Genomic DNA, 21,766 nt, shown 5'->3' with positions numbered 1-21,766 from the left:
GCTGGGGAGGACATAGCGAACGAAAGCATTCGCTGGTTCCTCCTTGCCTCCGCGATTGAATCCTTCATTGGAGTCACCTTCTAGGAGGAACGGTCCCAGTTATTCGGTTCCTAACAGTATAATGTACGGGTTGTTCTCCACTGGGTTAAAACTATTCACTCATGAAGATATCCCATTCGGATCGGCAATCGGACCGCAAATGTCCAGATCATTGAGAGCGGTCCTCAAAGAAATGGATCATGCATTCGAGCATGTTCTCAACTTTAAGGGTTCAAAACATGAACATTAAATACCAAGCACTATTAATTTGTACGTGACTACTTTGCCTCTGATGCACTATTTGAGCCCTATTTCTAATGCTGATTCTAGGTGCGGTGAATTTGTTCAAATGGAAATATCAAGATGTGAGGGCCTATGATGATTACTTCAAGCCTAAGAAGGATGATGTTGGCTGCATTGGGTTCTCTGGGTATTAGAAGTGCACAACTGCTATCAGGATGCTTCCCTATGGCACAGTCGTAGACTCATGGAATGAGTACCTCCGAACGTCTGAGAGCACATGCCTAGATGTCAAGGTTAGATTTGACACTACCATGGTCAAGGTCTTTTAACTGAGTACTTGAGAGAACCAACTGCCGCAGACACAACAAGGCTCAAGTCACTTGAAGAATCAAGAGGATTCTAGGTATATGCTCGAATCCCTGTATTGCAGTCACTGGAAATATGAGAAATTGTTATGCTCAAAAAGTCCAAGACAAGGGCCATTACAAAAAGCCCACCATAATTCTTAAAGCACTTGCATCATAAAACTTGTGGATTTGATATTCTTTTCTTTTGCATGCCAAGATCTCACAATAACATCAATGTGTTGCAGCGGTCTCGATTATTTGAAAAGTTATGTGCGGGCGAAGCTCCTCCGTGCAATTATGAGTACAACATGGGGTAGTATCTTTGTGATGGTATCTTTCATCCATGGTAAACCTTTGTCAAGACCATCTCGTCGAATAGGTAACAAACAATGCAATTTGTTGGATGATAGTAAGGTGCTATAAAGAATATGTAGAGAGACATTTGGAGTGCTTCAATCTCATTTTCAATTGTTTGCGGACCCAACTAATCAATGAGATCCGGAAACATTATGGAGGTGATGATTGCTTGTGTGATCATGTACAATATGATTGTGGAGGATGAGGGTGAGGGAGTTCTCCATGGTCTGAAATTTTAAGAGATGCATGATTATCCAGCTTTCAGAGTAGAATCAGGTCACATTTGAGGATTTTATCCAAATGCAACATCATATTTGTAATCGAGCAACTCATACACAACTTCAAAATGATTTGATTAAGCATCTGTTGAGGTTTCACATGGACAATTATAACATGTGTTTGAATAAGTTAAATTCAAATTTGAAATATATTTTTATAACTTTTTGTTTCAATTGTAATATTTTTATTTAAATTACCACTGCATTGGAATATTTACAGATGGATTGTGCTATTTATTTCTGATTATTTTCAGTATTTTGAGTATAGAAAAAAAGGGAGGGAGCGAACATTTGATGGCTTAGGTTGAATGGCCTTCGTGATGTCCAATACATGATCTGCGTCGGAGTTGCCCTAAGGTCCCTCGTATAATAAAATAAAATAAAATAAAAAGAAGAGATGGGCAGTGAGGTGAAGGTAGTGTGGTGTTATGACTTCCACGCCCGCTTATGTGCTCATGCATCAACAACTTCTTGTTGTTCCTCCAAATCCCAAGTGATGCAGGGTCATGTCTTGATTTGTGCCCAATCTTCACAACTTGGATGATATAAAGAGGAAGAACACAGAGAACTCACAAACACAAGAGGAAAATCACTCAAAAAAAGATCCATATCACACATGTGCTCTTGCAACATCTAAACCAAGATACACACGTAGATCCACAAGAAACAAAAGTAGAAGTAAGGGATAAGACCAAAATGAGACGTCTTCTTCAAATCTTAGAGGTAGACGAGGTCTTGATGATCCACTTAGAGGTCTTGGCGATCCAAGTGAGATCCTTCTCAAATTAGGAGGTTTTGTTCCTCTAGGAGGAGATACAAGGAGAAAAGTTCTCTCAAGTAGTCTAATTATGATTTGCTAACCCCTAGAATGTACGAGGGTACAAGGGATATTTCCCCAAGACTCCTCACATGAGGCCCACGTGCACGGGGCGGGTGCATGAGTATCCACAGAGTTGTCGTTAACATCTCGTGTGCACTACGCGTGGGTATTCGGTATAAAAAAAATATTCAGTTTCTACCATTCGTCTTTTAAAATTCTAACAAGGTTGGAAACCAAAAAATATATTCTAAAATAACTAACCAAAAATTTGGTTAACCGAGTTTCGGTTTGGTATTCGGTTTATATATTTGCCGGTAAAAGAATTTGAGATGTGTGCCTAGCTTCCTTCCTCGTGCGCTGCCAAGGGAAATACCAAAATAGTTCAAAAGTTTTTTAGAATTTTGCACTTCAGGGAAAAAAAACTAATCCTCAAACGGTTAAATTTATTTCTAAAATATTTTCAGAATTTTTTGATAAGTTTTCCCATAAAATGTTCCAAATTTATTTGTAAAATAATTTTCAGAATTTTTTGACTTAAAAAACACTTTTTTGGAATGAATTTTGTTTTTTTGGATGAACTCAATTTTTCCTGGAACATTTGAGATATGTTTTTTGCCATCCACTGTTGAGATGGGGATTTTTTGCTTGCTCCTATAATCGTTTTTTCTGGCTAATGTTGCTGCACTTATTCAGCAATGAAAAGCTCCGCAAACAAAAGAAAAACTGGATTAACAAACACAAACTGAAACCAAGACAACCGACAGCATGAAAAAAGAATACTTTGAATTCGATTCAAACTAGTATGAATTGTTGTTGTTACATGCAGAGTAAGTAAACCCAGCTCTCTTGATTCGAAAGCCAAGCAAATCGCTAAAACATATGATATGAATGAACTGAATATAGTTGTTTACACCCTGGTGTATCATATCAGACAGTAACAGTAAGTAACTAAGCTTTCAAGCTCGAAAGCCGAGCAGCAATTCCTAAAGCAGACTAGGCCAGGCGCTGAGGAGCGGCCACTGCTGGGGCGCGCAGGGACACACGCCCGTACTGCTCACAGGAGTACTTCTTGTAGATGGCCTTGAGCTTGCTGTCCGGAGCAGCTGCGTGTGCCATGACCAGCATCTTTGCAGGCTCCCTGAAAACCAACAAACAGATAGAATGTCCATGAGTTCCAGCTCATTCAGCAAAGTTCATCAGGCAGGTACAACAGAGGGACAAGTGAATGGATCACTCACAGGAGCTGCGGTTCAGCGAATCCGGTGTGGTGCTTGAGGGTTTCCGTCCAGATGGGGCTTCTTTTCAGCGTGCACCGGGCAGCGTACACGGCAGAAGCTGCCACCAGCGAGGGGCGCACGGTGACCAGCCCGTACTCCATGAGCGCCAACTCGGCGAAGAAGAAGATCATGTTTTCGAGCTGCGTTCATTCACAAGAACAGGAGGAAACGAAATTCAGCACCACGTACGACGCAAATTCCATGGCAGATGGCACTGACATGCAACTTCAGATATTCAGAATCAAAATGCAGTTGGTTCTTACCTCCTTGTCGCTCCCGGCGGCCTTGGCGAACCGCACCAGGAAGACGTACGGGGTGGGGACGGTGAGGTTCCACGCCATGCTGTTCAAGATATTCTTCTCCATTGACAGGATCTGCTGCCTCGAGTAGGAGTTATCGGCGATGGATATAAAGTCGTTTACCTGCAGACAGACACTTCAGATTCAGAGTTCGTTCACAGGCAGACATGAACAGAGATTGAGGCAGCTACTCGAACAAACAGGCGATCGATGGATGCAAAGGGGGTGAGAGAACTGGTTTGGCCATACCTCGGGCGCCCAGATCTCCTCATATTTGCAGGCGATGAGCATGGCCGCCATGCCGACGAGCTGCAGCTCCCGCCGCGGCACCGCCTGCAGGGACAGGAAGCGATCGATCACGTAGATCGTCAGGTACATGCTCTCGGGCATGAGCTCGAACTTGTGGGTCACTTCCACTAGCCAATCTATCAGGATAGCCCTCATCTTGGGGTTGACCTCAGTCTGGCTGCCCATGTAATCTATCGGCCGCCACTCGTGCTGCAACACAGATTGGTGAACATCGTCAGAACAGTTGCTTGCTGCGTGTCACTTGAACAGGCACGCTGAAGACTGAAGAGGGATGTTTGTGGTTACCTGTGCCTCCTTATAGTACTTGTAGATGTCGTCGATGTAGTCCACGACGGCCAGCTCGTTGTCACCGTCCAGCTTGTCGATGTCATCTATCGAGGCCTCCTGCATTCACAAGAACACGCGAGCAGAGTCAAGGCACTGGGATGAGCAAAGTTTAGGACAACAGAGGCGTTGGTTGGATGGAGCGGCTCGCTCACCTTCGACCGATGGTTGAGCACAGTCGTGAGGGTGTGGACGACCTTCTTCCTCGAGGTCTTGGGGGCAGAGACCTCAGACGGCTTCCTGATTTCGTCGGAACCGGTGACGATCTTGGCGGCGGCCGGCTCAGGGCGAGGGGCGGCGGCGGGCTTGACAGGGACCTTCTTGGCCACCGGCTTCAGGCCGGCCCGCTCTGCTGGAGGAACAGCTACGGCATTCTGCAAACCACCACAGCGATTTAGATTAGAATCCATCATCAAGAAATTGCTTTCGAAGCAAGGCATGCAGGGATCGGAAAGGGAGCTCGGCTCGTGTCCGTACCTTGGATGGCTCGGCCTGCGCCTTCTTCAAGAGCTGGGCACCGAAGCTCCGGGTGATTGGGCGATTGATCCCCGCCGGCAGCTGGATCTTGCTGTTGCAGCGAACAAGAACGGATCGGCAACGTCGTTCAGGAGAAAGAACGGAAGAAAGAAAAGCAGGACGGGATTCGATCGTTGCTGCGCTGATTGATTTTCTTACCCATCGAGGACGTGGGCGTGGACGACGTTGCCGATGTCCCCGAGCACCCGCCTGTTTCCTCCCGCACCGGGGCGGCCGGCGGCGGCGCCCTTCTGCTTCCCTGCGGCACCTGGACATCACGAAAGAGAAACATGAGTAAAGATCAAGGAATCGCTTGTTCAACGCACGGATCGGGCAAGAAACTCGCACACATCAGACTGCCCTGGTGGTAAACACAACTAAAAATCCGATCTTGGCGGATCAGACTCGCAAGACGAACAGATCAAGAACTCGAACGAAACAAGCCGCAAGAAACCTAGCGGTGCAGGAGTCGTTCCCCACGCGGCGCGGCGAGAAAGGGAGATTCGGCGGGCGGGGGGACGGGCGGCTCACCTCTGTTGGCCGCCGGCTGCGGAGCGGCAGCCGCGTTCTGCTGGTTGTGCCTGGTCGCCATGGGGTGCGCTTGTTCCGGCTCCGTTCAAAGGCCCGAGGAACCGGCGAGGCGCTGCTCCTCCGGCGAGCTCCTGAGCGGAACAGGGCGGAGCGGCGGCCTCCGGTTCGTCCCTGCGGTGGCGGGTCTCGTCGGGTTGGGGTTGGGGGATTGGATTGGAGGGGGGCGGGGAGGGGCGGGGGCTGGTGTGGAGGACGGGGCAGGAGGAGGCTGGGTCTTTATTTCGGACCGGCCGCCAACGGTCGGCAGATCCGACGGCTGGGATCGATCGGGGCTCCGGGCACGGGAACTAGCCGTTGGGGGCTACCGTTCATGGAAAGTTTTTACCGGTGGGTGGATCCGAGGGTGGCATAGGTAGCACGGCAGTAATTTTTTGGGTATCGGTGGGTATCGGTGGCGGCGGAGGACTCGGTTTGAATCCTTCTCCGGAAAGGAAAGGAAAGAAAAACTCTCTCTACGCGTCTCGTGCTGTGGAAGCCTAAAACAGAGTACTACCGGTTTGAACCAAATTTGCTCTCTAAGGCCGTGCCGCACACCGTCTGCAAATGTAATGTCTGGACCATGGTGTCTAGACTATTTTCACCATCTAATGCCGCATATGTCTGTCGACTGTCGGAATTCGTGCAAACTGGCAAAAAATTCTAGGGGGTTTGTCGGTGTCTGGACTCGTGCCATGTATGCGCCCGACAACGCGGCCCCATCCAATATTATCACCGCGCGTCCCGCTCTCAAACGTTCACCGCACATTCATAACGGTCAGTCGCTCCAGAGCGGATTTGATACGTCAACAACGTATTTATAATTTTGATTGTTCCATGCTACTCCCTATGTTTCTAAATATTTGTCTTTTTAGATATTTCAAATGGACTACCACATATGAATGTATATAGACACATTTAAGAGTGTAGATTCACTCATTTAAGAGTGTAGAAAGACAAATATTTAGGAACAGAAGGAGAATTTTTAAAGTTACAGAAGTATTGAAAGTTTCCAGATTACTACAGACTATTCTGTTTTTGACAGATTCTGTTTTCATTGTGTTTGCTTATTTTGAGGAATCTATGAGTAGTATCGGAGGATATGAATAATGGAGAAGTTGGAATACATTAGATATAACATCAATATGAATTTAGAATGAGTTCACAACAGTACCATAAAGTGGTGATTTATTTTCTTATATTAACGGATCTCATGAGATTTTCTGTTGAGTTTTGTGTTGTGAAGTTTTGAAGTTTTGGGTAAGGATTTGATGGACTATGGAGTAAGGAGTGGCAAGAGCCTAAGCTTGGGGATGCCCAAGGCACCCTAAGGTAATATTCAAGGATAACCAAAAGCCTAAGCTTGAGGATGCCCCGGATGGTATCCCCTCTTTCATCTTCGTTCATCGGTAACTTTACTTCGAGCTATATTTTTATTCGTCACATGATATGTGTTTTGCTTGGAGCGTCATTTTCTTTTGTTTATATTTGCTTGCTGTTGTTCAGAGACATGTTTTATATCTTTTAGTTCAATAAAAAAAGTCAAGTATAGCCTTTACCATGCTTATTTTACAAGTCTATATGTGTTGTTTCGAAAACATAAAGTTTGTTGTTATATTTTGAATATTGGCGAATAGTAAGAACATGATAAAATCTTGAAACTTTTACACAATGAGTAACAACAAATTTTCTACAGTGTGGTAATTTTTCAGAATTTTTGGAGTTAGAAAAGTATGATTTCTCTTGCATTCTTTACAGACTGTTCTGTTTAGACAGATTATTGTTATGTTTGCATATGTTTGCCTGTTTAATGATTCTATTTGAGGATAGGAGTATTAAATATGTAGAGGCATTTAGTAGGTAATATCAAATAATAATTTTAGTGATTTGCTACAGTAGAGAATGATAAGGTTATTGCATTGATTTATACTAACTTGTCTCACAAGTTCTTGTTGAGTTTTATGTGGATGAAGTTTTTAAGATTTAGGGAAACCGTGATATAAAAGGAATTATGGAGACACAAAAGCTCAAGATTGGGGATGCCCAAGGCATCCCTAATTAATATTTCAAGAAGTCTCAAGCATCTAAGCTTGGGGATGCCCCGGTTGGCATCCCACCTTTCTTCTTCAACAACCATCGGTCAGTTTTGGTTGAACCTAAGTTTTCGCTTCTTCACATGATATGTGCTATCCTTGCAATGCCATTTTATTTTGTTTTGCTTGATGTTCGAATAATATCCCAAGATCTGAAATTCTTAAATGTTGGAGAGTCTTCACATAGTTGCATAATTATTCGACTACTCATTGATCTTCACTTACATCTTTTGAAGTAGTTTGTCATTTGCTCTAGTGCTTCACTTATATCTTTTTAGAGCACGGCGGCGGTTTTATTTTGAAGAAATTGATGAACTCTCATGCTTCACTTATATTATTTTGAGAGGCTTAAACAGCATGGTAATTTGCTTAGGTTCTGAATTTAATCCCAATATGATGGACATCCAAGAGGGGTATAATAAAAACTTTCATATAAAGTGCATTGAATACTATGAGAAGTTTGATTCCTTATGATTGTTTTGAGATATGAAGATGGTGATATTAGAGTCATGCTAGTGGAGTAATTGTGAATTTGAGAGAGAGAAAAAGAAAAGAAAAGAAAAAAAGAAAGAAAAGGGAAAAAATGCAAGAAAAAGAGAGAAGGGGCAATGCTACTATTCTTTTTCCACACTTGTGCTTCAAAGTAGCACCATGATCTTCATGATAGAGAGTCCCCTATTTTGTCACTTTCATAGACTAGTGGGAACTTTTCATTATAGAACTTGACTTGTATATTCCAATGATGGGCTTCCTCAAATTGCCCTAGGTCTTCATGAGCAAGCAAGTTGGATGCACACCCACTTAGTTTTTTTTGAGCTTTCATACATTTATAGCTCTAGTGCATCCATTGCATGGCAATCCCTACTCACTCACATTGATATCTATTGATGGGCATCTCCATAGCCCGTTGATACGCCTAGTTGATGTGAGACTACCTTCCTCTTTTTGTCTTCTCCACAACCATCATATTCTATTCCACCTATAGTGCTATGTCCATGGCTCACGCTCATGTATTGCATGGAAATTGAAAAAAATTTAGAACACCAAAAGTATGAAAACAATTGCTTGGCTTGTCATCGGGGTTGTGCATGATTTGAGTATTTTGTGTGATATGAAGAGGAGCATAGCCAGACTATATGATTTTGTAGGGATAAGCTTTATTTGGCCATGTTATTTTGAGAAGACATAATTGCCATGTTAGTATGCTTGAAGTATTATCGTTTTTATGTCAATATTAAACTTTGTTTTGAATCTTATGGATCTGAATATTCTTGCCACAATAGAGAATATTACATAGATAAATATATTAGGTAGCATTCCACATAAAAAATCTATTTTTATCATTTACCTACTCGAGGACGAGCAGGAATTAAGCTTGGGGATGCTTCATACGTCTCCAACGTATCTATAATTTTTTATTGTTCCATGCTATTATATTATTCGTCTTAGATGTTTTATATGCATTTATATGATTTTTGGGACTAACATATTAACCTAGAGCCTAGTGCCAGTTTCTGTTTTTTCCTTGTTTTTAAGTTTTACAGAAAAGGAATATCAAACGGAGTCCAAACGAGCTGAAAATTTACGGTGGTTTTTTATGGACCAGAAGAAGCCCCAAAGCAAAAGAGTTGGGCCAGAAGAGTCCCGAGTCAACCACGAGGGTGGAGGGCGCGCTCTATTCCCCTGGGCGCGCCCCCTACCTCGTGGCTGACACGGGGACCCCCCTGACGTGAAACTGACGCCAAAAATTCCTATAAATACAGAAACCCCCGAAAAGAAACCAAGATCGGGAGTTCCGCCGCCGCAAGCCTCTGTAGCCACCAAAAACCAATCGGGACCCTATTCTGGCACCCTGCCGGAGGGGGGAATCCATCACTAGTGGCCATCTTCATCATCCCGGTGCTCTCCATGACGAGGAGGGAGTAGTTCACCCTCGGGGCTGAGGGTATGTACCAGTAGCTATGTGTTTGTTCTCTCTCTCTCTCTATCTATCTATCTATCTATCTATCTATCTATCTATCTATCTATCTATCTATCTATCTATCTATCTATCTCTCCCTCTCTCTCTCTCTCTCTCTCTCTCTCTCTCGTGTTCTTGATATGGCACGATCTTGATGTACCGCGAGCTTTGCTATTATAGTTGGATCTTGTGATGCTTCTCCCCCTCTACCTTCTTGTAATGGATTGAGTTTTCCCTTTGAAGTTATCTTATCGGATTGAGTCTTTAAGGATTTGAGAACACTTCATGTATGTCTTGCATGTGCTTATCTGTGGTGACAATGGGATATTCACTTGATCCACTTGATGTATGTTTTGGTGATCAACTTGCGGGTTCCGTGACCTTGGGAATCTATGCATATGGGTTGGCACACGTTTTCGTCTTGACTCCTCGGTAGAAACTTTAGGGCACTCTTTGAAGTTCTTTGTGTTGGTTTGACTAGATGAATCTGAGATTGTGTGAGATGCATATTGTATAATCAAACCCGCAGATACTTGAGGTGACATTAGGGTTTCGGTTGATGTGTGTCTTAAGGTGTTATTTTACTACGAACTCTAGGGATGTTTGTGACACTTATAGGAATAGCTCAATGGATTGATCAGAAAGAATAACTTTGAGGTGGTTTCGTACCCTACAATAATCTCTTCGTTTGTTCTCCGCTATTAGTGACTTTGGAGTGAGTCTTTGTTGCAGGTTGAGGGATTGTTATATGATCTAGTTATGTTATCGTTGTTGAGAGAACTTACACTAGTGAAGTATGAACCCTAGGCCTTGTTTCGAAGCATTGCAATACGTTTTTGCTCACTTTTGCCACTTGCTACCTTGCTGTTTTTATAATTTCATATTACAAAAACCTTTATCCACCATCCATATTGCACTTGTATCACCATCTCTTCACCGAACTAGTGCACCTATAGAATTTACTATTTTTATTGGGAGTGTTGGGGACACAAGAGACTCTCTGTTATTTGGTTGCAAGGTTGTTTGAGAGAGACCATCTTCATTCTATGCCTCCCACGGATTGATAAGCCTTAGGTCATCCACTTGAGAGAAATTTGCTACTGTCCTACAAACCTCTGCACTTGGATGCCCAACAACTTCTACAAGAAGAAGGTTGTGTAGTAGACATCACGGATGCGACGGACGATGTCGGTCAGAGCGGCGTGACTGGACGAGAGGGCGACGCTATTATGACTATTGCGTCGCATTTGAATCGGCATCTGTCCATCTGCCCCGACTATTTAAGTAGGGCTCTGGCACCGGCCAAAACGCATCTCGTCTCATACTCACACTCCACTACCTACTCCTTTCCTCTACGCTCACCATCATTGTACTTCCTCTCCTCTACGCTCACCATCCTCACCATTCTTCTCCTCTCCTCGATGATGGGCAAATCCAAACAGAGCAGCTGGTTCTCGGAACCAGCTAGTGGATCCGGCTCTCCCTCTGGATCATGGTGCCGTCCATGTTCTCTGAGGCTTTACTCCTCCGCCATCGCTCCGATATGGAGGACACCATGCTCTCCTCGGCGACAAGGAGGAGCGGCCAGAGCCGCCCACGATGATCACCACGACGGATGAGGAGTATCAGGCGTACCTGCAGCTCCTGCTCGAGCGATCGCTCAGTGACCGTAGTCTGGCGCCACCCTCGCTGCCTCTCCGTCGCATCAAGGAGCCATTGGCGCCCGGTCTCCATGAAGAAGGAGCCTTCCCCGGCTCTCACGAACGCGCAGGGGTGCCTACTGCATTACTGTCAGAGATAAATTCGATAGATCCCTCAGTAGAGTATCCTTAGCTACTTTTTAGCTAAGCTACTTGGCGAGGTGGTAATAGGGACAAGGGTCCCAGGTTCGAGCTCTCACAGTGGAGATAATATCATGCGTCATGCTCTTTGCTTTATTGCGTTAGGATGTATACAAAGTATCGAGAGATTCTAATATGTAAGACCTTATTCTATGATGAGCCCGACCCTCGATTTATATAGCATACCGGGGGTCCTAGGGTTTACACAACTTGGTCAACTCCATCTAAGGAGCACTACTACATATTCAAACAACATCGATCGTCTAGTTTGCATCATCACGGGCACGCTTCTGGCTGGTCAGTGCCTCGGAGTCAGTGATGACACCACTATAACAAATGTGCCTTTGGACCCATATCTGATAACTATCATCACAGACCGCTTGACCCGTCGTTGCTCCATTGAAGAGTGTTATAATGGGAGTATTATCACTGACCATCATTAGTCTACAACGGGAGCGTGTTTTCATCGGTTTCATACATGGCACGGGTCTGGAAGAGGATTCTGTATCTGGAGGAGAGACTGTCATCTACTCAGGAGATGAGTCCTCGACTAGAGAGACGGAGTCAATTTACCAGCTTGAAGATGGCGGGTGTCGGTGTCAAAACCGGCGGATCTCGGGTAGGGGGTCCCGAACTGTGCGTCTAGGCGGATGGTAACAGGAGACAAGGGACACGATGTTTTTACCCAGGTTCGGGCCCTCTCGATGGAGGTAAAACCCTACTCCTGCTTGATTAATATTGATGATATGGGTAGTACAAGAGTAGATCTACCACGAGGCTAAACCCTAGAAGCTAGCCTATGGTATGATTGTTGTTCGTCCTACGGACTAAAACCCACCGGTTTATATAGACACCGGAGAGGGCTAGGGTTACACAGAGTCGGTTACAATGGGAGGAGATCTACATATCCGCATCGCCAAGCTTGCCTTACACGCCAAGGAAAGTCCCATCCGGACACAGGACGAAGTCTTCAATCTTGTATCTTCATAGTCCAGGAGTCCGGCCAAAGGTCATAGTCCGGCCATCCGGACACCCCCTAATCCGGGACTCCCTCAGTAGCCCCTGAACCAGGCTTCAATGACGACGATTCCGGCACGCAGATTGTCTTCGGCATTGCAAGGCGGGTTCCTCCTCCGAATACTTCATAAAAGATTTTGAACACAAGGATAGTGTCCGGCTCTGCAAAATAAGTTCCACATACCATCGTAGAGAGAATAATATTTGTACAAATCTAATATGCTGACGTATTCCGTAGCGTGACATCATGCCACGGCCAAGCCTTTATTCGAGTCGTTTTACTGTCCCACCTCAGCGCGTTTAGCGAGGTGGTTTCCTTGGCACGTCTTGTCGAGGCAGAGATCGTGTCACCTTATTCCGGGATTCTCATCAATACGGGCATGGGTAACCCAACCGCGCCATTAATCACGGCGCTTGGGAGATAAGCGAGTTTTACCAGGCCGGTGGGGGCACATAGTTTCGTCCTCCCATATAAGGGGATAAGGATCCACCCTTCCCATCTATGCCTTCTTCCTCCTTTGCTTATCCATCTCCGCGCACTCGAGCTCCAGCACCCAAGTCCGCACTTCCCACCTCAACCTTCTCCAGCCATGTCCGGAGCGGGAGGCAGGTGGATGGCCTCCTCCGTCACGGAGGGGCACATCAAAAAGTTAAGGAAAGTCGGATACTTGTCCAATGACATTGCGCACCGGCTCCCGGATGAGGGGCAGCTCATCCCCACCCCCAGGCCCCATGAGAGGGTGGTGTTCCTCCCCCATTTCCTCCACGGACTGGGCTTCCCACTCCACCCATTTTTCCGGGGGCTCATGTTCTACTACGGCCTGGATTTCCATGATCTGGCCCCGAACTTCATCCTCAACATCTCGGTGTTTATCGTCGTGTGCGAGGTCTTCCTCCGCATCAAGCCCCACTTCGGCTTATGGCTGAAGACCTTCAATGTCAAGCCGAAGGTTGTGGGTGGACGGCAAGCGGAGTGCGGAGGCGCCATGGTGGGCAAGATGCCCAACGTCACATGGCTCGAGGGCTCCTTTGTGGAAACCATCAAAGGATGGCAATCGGGGTGGTTCTACATCACCGAGCCGCGTGACCCTGAATGGGCAGCGGTCCCCGAATTCCAATCTGGCATCCCCACACAGCTCACCTCCTGGAAAGAGACGGGCCTGTCGTGGGGTAATTCGGAAGAGGTGACCGGACTCCAAACATGCGTCCAAAACCTGGTGAACAAGAAGGTTAAACTTGTCAACGTAGTCCAGGTCATGCTCTTCCGCCGGATCCTCCCGTGTCAACGACGGGCTTTCAACTTGTGGGAGTTCGACCCGGCCCAGCACCAAACTTTGTCCAAGCTCTTCTACACAACGCACGAAGATGCCTGGAAGGTGCTATTCAAGAGCTCCGAGGTTCCCCCTCCCATTACCGAGGATCGCGGATTCTGCGCGAAGCGCCAAGCCAGCGCAATAAGCTTGTTTTACCCTTTACAGGACACTTGTTTTTCATAGTTTGACTCTATGCGGGATCTAAGCTCCCGCTCCTTTGACAGGACTAGAAGAAGACGTCCGGACAAATTGACTGTCCGGCTCCTTTGCCCGAAGGCCCAGCAGACGCACGCTTGGCGAAGCTACTGGTCCCGGCACCTCACGTGGTGCCGGAGAACAAGGCCAAGAAGAAGGCCATGGGAACTCGAAAGAGTTCTCGGCGCCAGGTGGTGTCGGATTCATCGCCCGACGACCCTGAAGCGTACTCCTCCCCCAAAGATGAGGAGGAGGAAGAAGAGGCCTCTCCCCCTCCGACGGGGGGAGGAAAGAAAAGGAAGGCCGCCCCAACTGGGGAGGCCGGAGGGTCCAAGAAGGGGAAGACCCTTCTTCTGGACTACGCCACCGACGTCGACGACGGCGGAGAGTAGTGGCCATCCAGGGCCAAGCCCCTGGCAAAATCGTAAGTATCCGGATACCAGAATAACTCTTGGCGTTCCTTTATTGCACAGTACCTTCTGATTCCGAATATAATCATGCAGTCCGCCCAAGGCTCGGCTCGACGCTTCGTCGAGCGGCTCCCTGGATTCGTCGGATGTGAATAGTCTTTCACTCCCGACTGCTACCTCCCCTCGCCCTACGGACGATGCCGAGGTGGAGTCCCAAAAGGGGCTAAGCCAGGAGGAGGTGGTCCTGGAGGCGCCGCAAGGCGACCTCCCGGACTCCAGGCACAAAGGGGATGAAACCCCAGAGGGATCTAACTCCGGCCCTGGGTCGGACACCGCCCCGGAACCCTCAGTGGTTCCGGAATCCGGTAGGCGGCCCCGTAGTAAGAAGGGCAAGCCTACGACGCCGGTGACGTCCGTCCAACCGGAGGCACCAGATAATTTGCTGGAGGTGCTTAACGGCGCCTCCATCGACGAGGAGCACCACACTATTATGAGTGCGGTGATCCAGAAGGTTCAGTCCGCCAAGAGCGGGCTGACAGAAGTCTGTGCCAGCCTTCTAACAGGCTTTGAGGTACGTATTTAAGATATGTAAAAAAATTACCGCATAGACAGTAGCCCCTGATGCTTAGTTTGGTGTTCGGAAAGAAAAGCCGGACTGAGGATCTAAAAAGAAATACGCAGGAGTCTAACATAAGTATGTCAATATGGGAATGTAGGTTGCGCTGCTGACCTCTGCCGCACTGACTGCGGAGGTCGATGCATTGAAGCAGAGCCTCGAGCGGTCCGAGAACGAGCTCAGCCTTGCCAAGAAGCAGCTCAAGGACAAGGAAGGTAAGTAGTACCTTATGTAAGTATATAAAAATACCTGGTTGCAAATAATCACAGGACCAACGTGAGTGTTTATAGGGGCCACAACCGAGGTGGCGACCCTGAAGGAAGCGCTGTCCAAGGCTGAAGACAATGCGGCCATGGAGCGCACCGAGCGAGAGAAACAAGAGGCGCGGGTGGCGGAGGTGCGGCAAGAGTTCAATGCTCTTGTGAAAAAACACGAGAGTTTAGAGCTTGACTCAAAGACTCGAGAGTCCGAGCATGCCTCGGCACTTGAAAGCGCCAAATCTGCCAAGGCCGAAGCCCAAAAAGCCCTCCGGGAAATTGAGGCGATGAAAAAAATAGCGGCGGGTAAGGCATTCTTTATGCAAAGCAAGCACGTGAAAGTAAATTACTTGTTACTTACCCGAGTCCAGAGCTCTCTAGGAGCATTCGCAGATCTGCCCCACAGTGCGTCCGACACTGCCGCATTCTACCGAGCCGAGGAAGGGAGCTCGACGGAGAAGGTGTTCTGGTCCCAGTATGCTGAGGCCGGACACCCGGTGCCCCTGAGCGACCAGCTGAAGCAGCTGGTCGAGCTCCATAAGGCAACCGAACAGGCCATGAAGGGCCTTATAGGCCGACTATGGCCTGGGGAGGCCATGCCTGGGAGCTACTTTGGGCTAGTGGATGCCTATCCATGGCTTGAAATCATCAAGCGCTCCGTATGCATCGAGGGCGCCCGTAGGGCCCTTGCCCATGTTAAAGTACACTGGGGCAAGATGGATGCTGAGAAGCTGGTGACGGATGGGCCACCGGAGGGGAAGGAGCATCGCAAGCCCGAGTTGTATTATGAGGGCGTCCTGAAGGGTGCCTACCTTGTGGCGAATGAGTGTTCCAAGGATGTAATTTTTGAATAAACTCGCTTGTGTTATCCTGTGCGCTGAAAACTTGTTCATATGCGCTAAGCAATGCTTTTTGAATTTAAAATATTACCTTCTGTATGGCCATTTATTAAATCTGAGAGATGCGAGTCATCGGCTTCTACCCCCATGCCATGAGTGTTGGGGTGTTCGGGATAAACCTGAGCGCTCTTGTTCCCATTCTTGGGTCCTTCGAGGGAGGCGCTCAGCACAACGAACAAGGCAATCAGACTATAATGCTTTATCACTCTCACTTAGCCATAGAATTCTATAATTTTAAATTTCGGCGAAGCCCCTAGTACTCGGAAGACCGAGTTCGGGGCGCTATCCACGCCTAGGCCGGACAAAGCCAGCTCCTCGCTCTAAGCGGCATAAGTCTTTAGGGACTCGAAAACCTCTCGAACAGTGACCGGCTCTCGCCCTATCATGACGGTCAGTTTTAGCTTTCTCTACTGAGGTGCTTAACCCAGCTCAACTGGGGCACAATCGCAGTAGTTCTCCTAGCGCTACCTTAGCCGATATAGCGGAACGTAAGGTACCAAAACATGGGAGCCGGGCAAACCCAACTATTGACCCAAGACATGATTCGGAGCCAATGCATATAATGCTATAAGTTCGGGGTGCCGCACTCGTGAGAGTGTTCGGACTTCTCACACCATATTCTGGGGTACTTGAGCCCCTGGTGTATTGGCCGTACCAAAGTGTACAGTTGCATAATGTCATAACTGAACATATTTACATAAAAATGAATGCAATAATAGACAAAAGCTATGTATTGTTTATTAAAAGGCTGCTATGAAAGTAGAATGATACAAATAGTGCGATAAGCAAGAGATGGGATTATTTGACATGTCCCCCTCCAGGGGCAAGCTGTGAGACTTTAAGTAAGACATGTATTTAGCTCGTTATAGAGACCACCTGGACATTCGACGTGGCTTGCTGTCTCCCTGGCTGTTGCATCGTGTGTTCGGCGATTGTACTGGGAGAAAAGTCTCACCCTGGACCGCATCGTTGTTGATGATCGGAGGAGCCATCGGGCCTAAAGGTGACGACACAAAGGAACTCTCAATGAAAGCACCAATGTCGGTGTCAAAATCGGCGGATCTTGGGTAGGGGGTCCCGAACTGTGCGTCTAGGCGGATGGTAACAGGAGACAAGGGACATGATGTTTTTACCCAGGTTCGGGCCCTCTCGATGGAGGTAAAACCCTACTCCTGCTTGATTAATATTGATGATATGGGTAGTACAAGAGTAGATCTACCACGAGATTAGAGAGGCTAAACCCTAGAAGCTAGCCTATGGTATGATTGTTGTTCGTCCTACGGACTAAAACCCTCCGGTAGGGTTACACAGAGTCGGTTACAATGGGAGGAGATCTACATATCCGCATCGCCAAGCTTGCCTTCCACGCCAAGGAAAGTCCCATCTGGACACGGGATGAAGTCTTCAATCTTGTATCTTCATAGTTCAGGAGTCCGGCCAAAGGTCATAGTCCGGCCATCCGGACACCCCCTAATCTGAGACTCCCTCAGCGAGCTTGGGGGCTATTCCGATGGAACAATATTCCGGACCCCTATGAACCGCCATCCAGGGCTGCGATCTTCATGGTTGGCCCAGGGCTGGTTCTAAATTCATCAACAACGACTGCTATGACATTTGGATGAACCGCTGCTGCGGCGGTAGGAGCTGGCGGGTCAGGCACTCTGCTGGCTCAAACTGTGTCAGATCTCTTGGGCACTTTGACAACCTTGTTAGTAACAGAAGTTACTGCGGTGAATCAAGCAGAGTACAATGCAGAGATTGCAAAGGTGCGAGATCAGATAGCCAAAGCCCAGGAGGATCTTAACTCAGAGAACGTCAGGATGGTGATGGAGCGGGCCCTGTTAGATGCAGAGTCACAATGGGTAAGGGTGGAATCTTTTCGCTTAAGCTTGGATGAGGATGCCTCCAACGCTGTTCTTTGAAGGAGACACCAGACCCGCCTGCCTTTGCAGTATGAGTCACAGAATATTTTTAACACGCCTGGGGCAGGGCCAAGTAACCCGCCAGGTGCGATACGGGCTGCAGAACCACCAGGGAGCGGGGCGACGGCTCAACCTCGACTGCTAGACCGGACCCGTAGGGATTAGACCCCACCTTGGCAGTTTTCGGCACCACCTAGTCACTATTTTAATCCGGTGGATAACATGTTAGCGGCGGCAACCCGGCTGGCGGCGATTCCAATCGAGGGAGAGTCACTGCAGGCAATAGAGACTTGGAACTCAGTTGAACTCCTTAGAACAGCCGTAGCGCAGCGGGCGGCTTACTCCTACAGTTGTGATCGGGTTCATTCGACCCCTCACCAAAGTCGAAGTTACAGCCGACACGTTGAGTCGCCAGCAGTTTCTAGCAGTGAACGACATCGCCGACCGCCCTAGGAGACCCGCCCCATGGGAATAACCTGTCCCTCACTGATGCTTAGGCAATTGTAGATGAAGCCAGAGCCCGCCGAGAGGCGGAGGCAGATGCGGCTCAGTTGGCGACGGTGGCTCAACTGGGGATTATCAGCAGCCTCCGATGACCCCTTCAACCTCAATGGGAGCTGGAGCAATCTCTAGGACGGTTGGGGTCCCATGCTTGGTGCCAGCGTTGCGTAACGAACGTCTGCCTAAGGATTTTAAGGGTCCTCGTAAGGTGCCCAATTATACAGTTGACCTCCCCCCTGAAAGCTGGATCGAGAGTTAGGAGCTTGCCATGGAGATGCTGGATGTCAATGACGCAGTCTGTGCCAAGTACTTTACTATGCTGTTGGATGGGCCAGCTCGTACATGGTTAAAAGGATTGCCTCCTAATTCCATCAATTCATGGGCAGAGTTGAAGGAGCGGTTCATTAAGAATTTTCAAGGGACATGCAAACATCTAGTTCCCATCTCCATAGCCACAACCTTCACCACCACCATAGTTCTCAACCATCTAGCCATACTTGTAATTATGTATCACACACGACATCCATTATAAGACATATTAACAATCAAATCAATCTTCATGATGTGTTCTTTGATGAGTTCTTCACATGATTTAATCTCCATGTGCGAGTAGTTCGGTAAGGTCATGGGTTGAGGCAAGGGCCTTGCAACCCGCATTTGTTGGAGGGATCGACAAAAGTAATTTGATTTAACGTCTTGTATGTGTAGTATAAAATTGCTTCGTAGTTGTCACTTGTCTCGTTTGTGTTCTTCATCCCTGTAGATACCCAAAATTATGGAGAGGGAGTGACGGAGAGCCAAGGGCAAGGAGACCGTGAAGTGTTATTCTGAACACCAATGATAGAAAGGTTTAGTATGGTTACACAGATCCAATCCTTGGGTATTCAAGAGGTGTAGTCATTAAACGCTCAATGCTTTTGTCTGATTATTGCAATCTTAATTACCGGGGTAACCCCATGCGATGGATACGGGCTTCGTTGGACAACTGACTCTTGATGGAGGATGCATGCCGATTGCTACTCCCATAGGAGTTGTTGGATTTCCCTGAAGAGGAAGGGTGATGTAGCACAACAATAGAAAGTATTTCCCTCAATTAAGAACCAAGGTTTATCGAACCAGTTGGAGGCAACACACAGCCGGAGTGCGTTGAATTCATGGTCACTAAAAATAGGGTTGACCAATGAAGTCCTCCTCACCCAATGATGCAACATGCTTTGAGGCACGGAGGCGATTGCGGAATGCACCGGCGAAGACTCTGGTTGAGGAGCTCTGTGATGTTCCTCGGAGGGTTGTGGCTATTGGGAAGCCGCCTCGGGGACGGGGACATGTGTGCCTAAGACCTTGGCAGCCAGCACATCAGCAGGAGGCCCCCTGCAAGTTAATAGGCAAAACCTCCTAAAATAAATGAGATGAGGAAGCTTTAAAAGATTATGAGGAAAGTGGCACTTATGCGCCAGAAGAAGGTGGATAATGTACCACGTCCTCTTGGACGGTGGCCTGGCCAATGGTCGGCCCAGGGTTCCTCCTCGGTCGAGCCCCTTGGGGGCTGATGTACCCTTCTAACGCTTCGAGCGACGACCATTGCTAGAAGGTGCGAAGGTGCTTGCAGCGAGAGCATCAACACTAATTACCGCTTCCATGTAGAAGGATGGGGGATCACATCCACACTAGAAGTGGGCCGGCCCCCCAGGCGGTCAATGATGATTGCCATCTTGGCCTCATCAACACTTTTCTGATAAAATAACCCTTTTTAAAGATGAGGGCCATCTTGGAGTCCTCGACGAAGCTGATCGTCGTCACGCACGTGGGTTTCTGGTTGCGGTGCGGGGGAACTTGAAAGTGCAACTATCCCTGGGTGGTTTTGGTAATTCCTCACAACATATAGCTCATTGAGCTAATGCTATTTCAAGATAAATATTTCAGGAAAAGCTCAGTGATTGGCATGGCATGGATGAGAAAAGTGGACCCCTCAAAATGCTAAGGACAAAAGGATTGGCTCAAGCTCAAAGCTCAAGACTCTACATTTTCTATTTTAGTGATCCAAGATCATATTGAGTCTATAGGAAAATCCAATACTATCAAGGAGGGATGAGGTGTTGCTTAATGAGGTTCTTGCTCAAAATGCTTAGTGATATGCTCCAAAGCCCTCAACTACTTTCTCACATCCACCTATGACCTAAACCAAAAGTCAAACTCGACCCCACCGATTCTCTATCCGGCGCCACCAAGTTCAGATGTCATAGCCACTGCCACAAACCCTAGGAAAATCAGTCTCACCGATAGGGATCTCGGTCTCACCGAGATGGGATTGTAATCTCTCTGTTTCCCTTCATAAAATTTTGGTCTCACCGAGATGAGCAATCGATCCCACCGAGATTGCAATGTAAACTCTCTGTTTCCTTTTCGTAACGTTTCGGTCTTACCGAGATGAGCGAATCGGTCCCACCGACTTTGCCTGACCAACTCTCTGGTTAGCTTATTACCAAAATCGGTCTCACCGAGTTTGTGTAATCGGTCTCACCGAGATTACGTTATGCCCTAACCCTAACCATATTGGTCCTACCGAGTTGCATGTCGGTCCCACCAAAAATCCTAACGGTCACATGATTTGCTAAATCAGACTGACCGAGTTTCTCAAATTGGTCCCATCGAGATTGGTAAGTTGTGTATAATGGTTAGATTTTGTGTGGAGGCTATATATACCCCTCCACCCTCTCTTCATTCGTGGAGAAAGCCACCAGAACATGCCTACACTTCCAACTTACATTTTCTGAGAGAGAACCACCTACACTTGTGTTGAGGTCAAGATATTCCAATCCTACCATATGAATCTTGATCTCTAGCCTTCTCCAAGTTGCTTTCCACTCAAATCTTCTTTCCACCAAATCCAAATCCAGTGAGATAGAGTTGAGTGTTGGGGAGACTATCATTTGAAGCACAAGAGCAAGGAGTTCATCATTAACACACCATTTGTTACTTCTTGGAGAGTGGTGTCTCCTAGATTGGCTAGGTGTCACTTGGGAGCCTCCGACAAGATTGTGAAGTTGAACCAAGGAGTTTGTACGGGCAAGGAGATCGCCTTCTTCGTGAAGATCTATCCCTAGTGAGGAAAGTCCTTCATGGGCGACGACCATGGTGGGATAGACAAGGTTGCTTCTTCGTGGACCCTTCGTGGGTGGAGCCCTCCGTGGACTCGCGCAACCGTTACCCTTCGTGGGTTGAAGTCTCCATCAACGTGGGTGTACGATAGCACCACCTATCGGAACCACAGCTCAAAAATCTCCGTGTCTCTAATTGCGTTTGCCTCCTCAAACTCCTCCCCTTTACCTTCATATGAAATTGTGTTACATTCCGCTGCTATACTCT

General features: G+C 47.4%; 1 protein-coding gene across 1 annotated transcript; it reads right to left on the bottom strand.

The window, feature by feature from the left end:
* Window positions 1-2,850: 2,850 nt before the first annotated feature.
* LOC123094703 (cyclin-B1-5) lies at window positions 2,851-5,595 on the bottom strand. The gene is made up of 9 exons (XM_044516644.1): window positions 5,341-5,595; window positions 4,969-5,077; window positions 4,771-4,861; window positions 4,449-4,667; window positions 4,255-4,353; window positions 3,910-4,158; window positions 3,625-3,783; window positions 3,323-3,501; window positions 2,851-3,222 (listed from the first exon to the last, which is right to left on the bottom strand). Exons 1-9 carry the CDS (start codon window positions 5,399-5,401, stop codon window positions 3,078-3,080), a joined length of 1,311 nt encoding a protein of 436 aa, XP_044372579.1. The 5' UTR covers window positions 5,402-5,595; the 3' UTR covers window positions 2,851-3,077.
* Window positions 5,596-21,766: the final 16,171 nt, after the last annotated feature.

The sequence above is a fragment of the Triticum aestivum genome, chromosome 1B (genome assembly GCF_018294505.1).
Source record: "Triticum aestivum cultivar Chinese Spring chromosome 1B, IWGSC CS RefSeq v2.1, whole genome shotgun sequence".
NCBI classification, from domain to species: domain Eukaryota; kingdom Viridiplantae; phylum Streptophyta; class Magnoliopsida; order Poales; family Poaceae; genus Triticum; species Triticum aestivum.
This window is presented reverse-complemented; position numbering and strand designations above follow the sequence as displayed.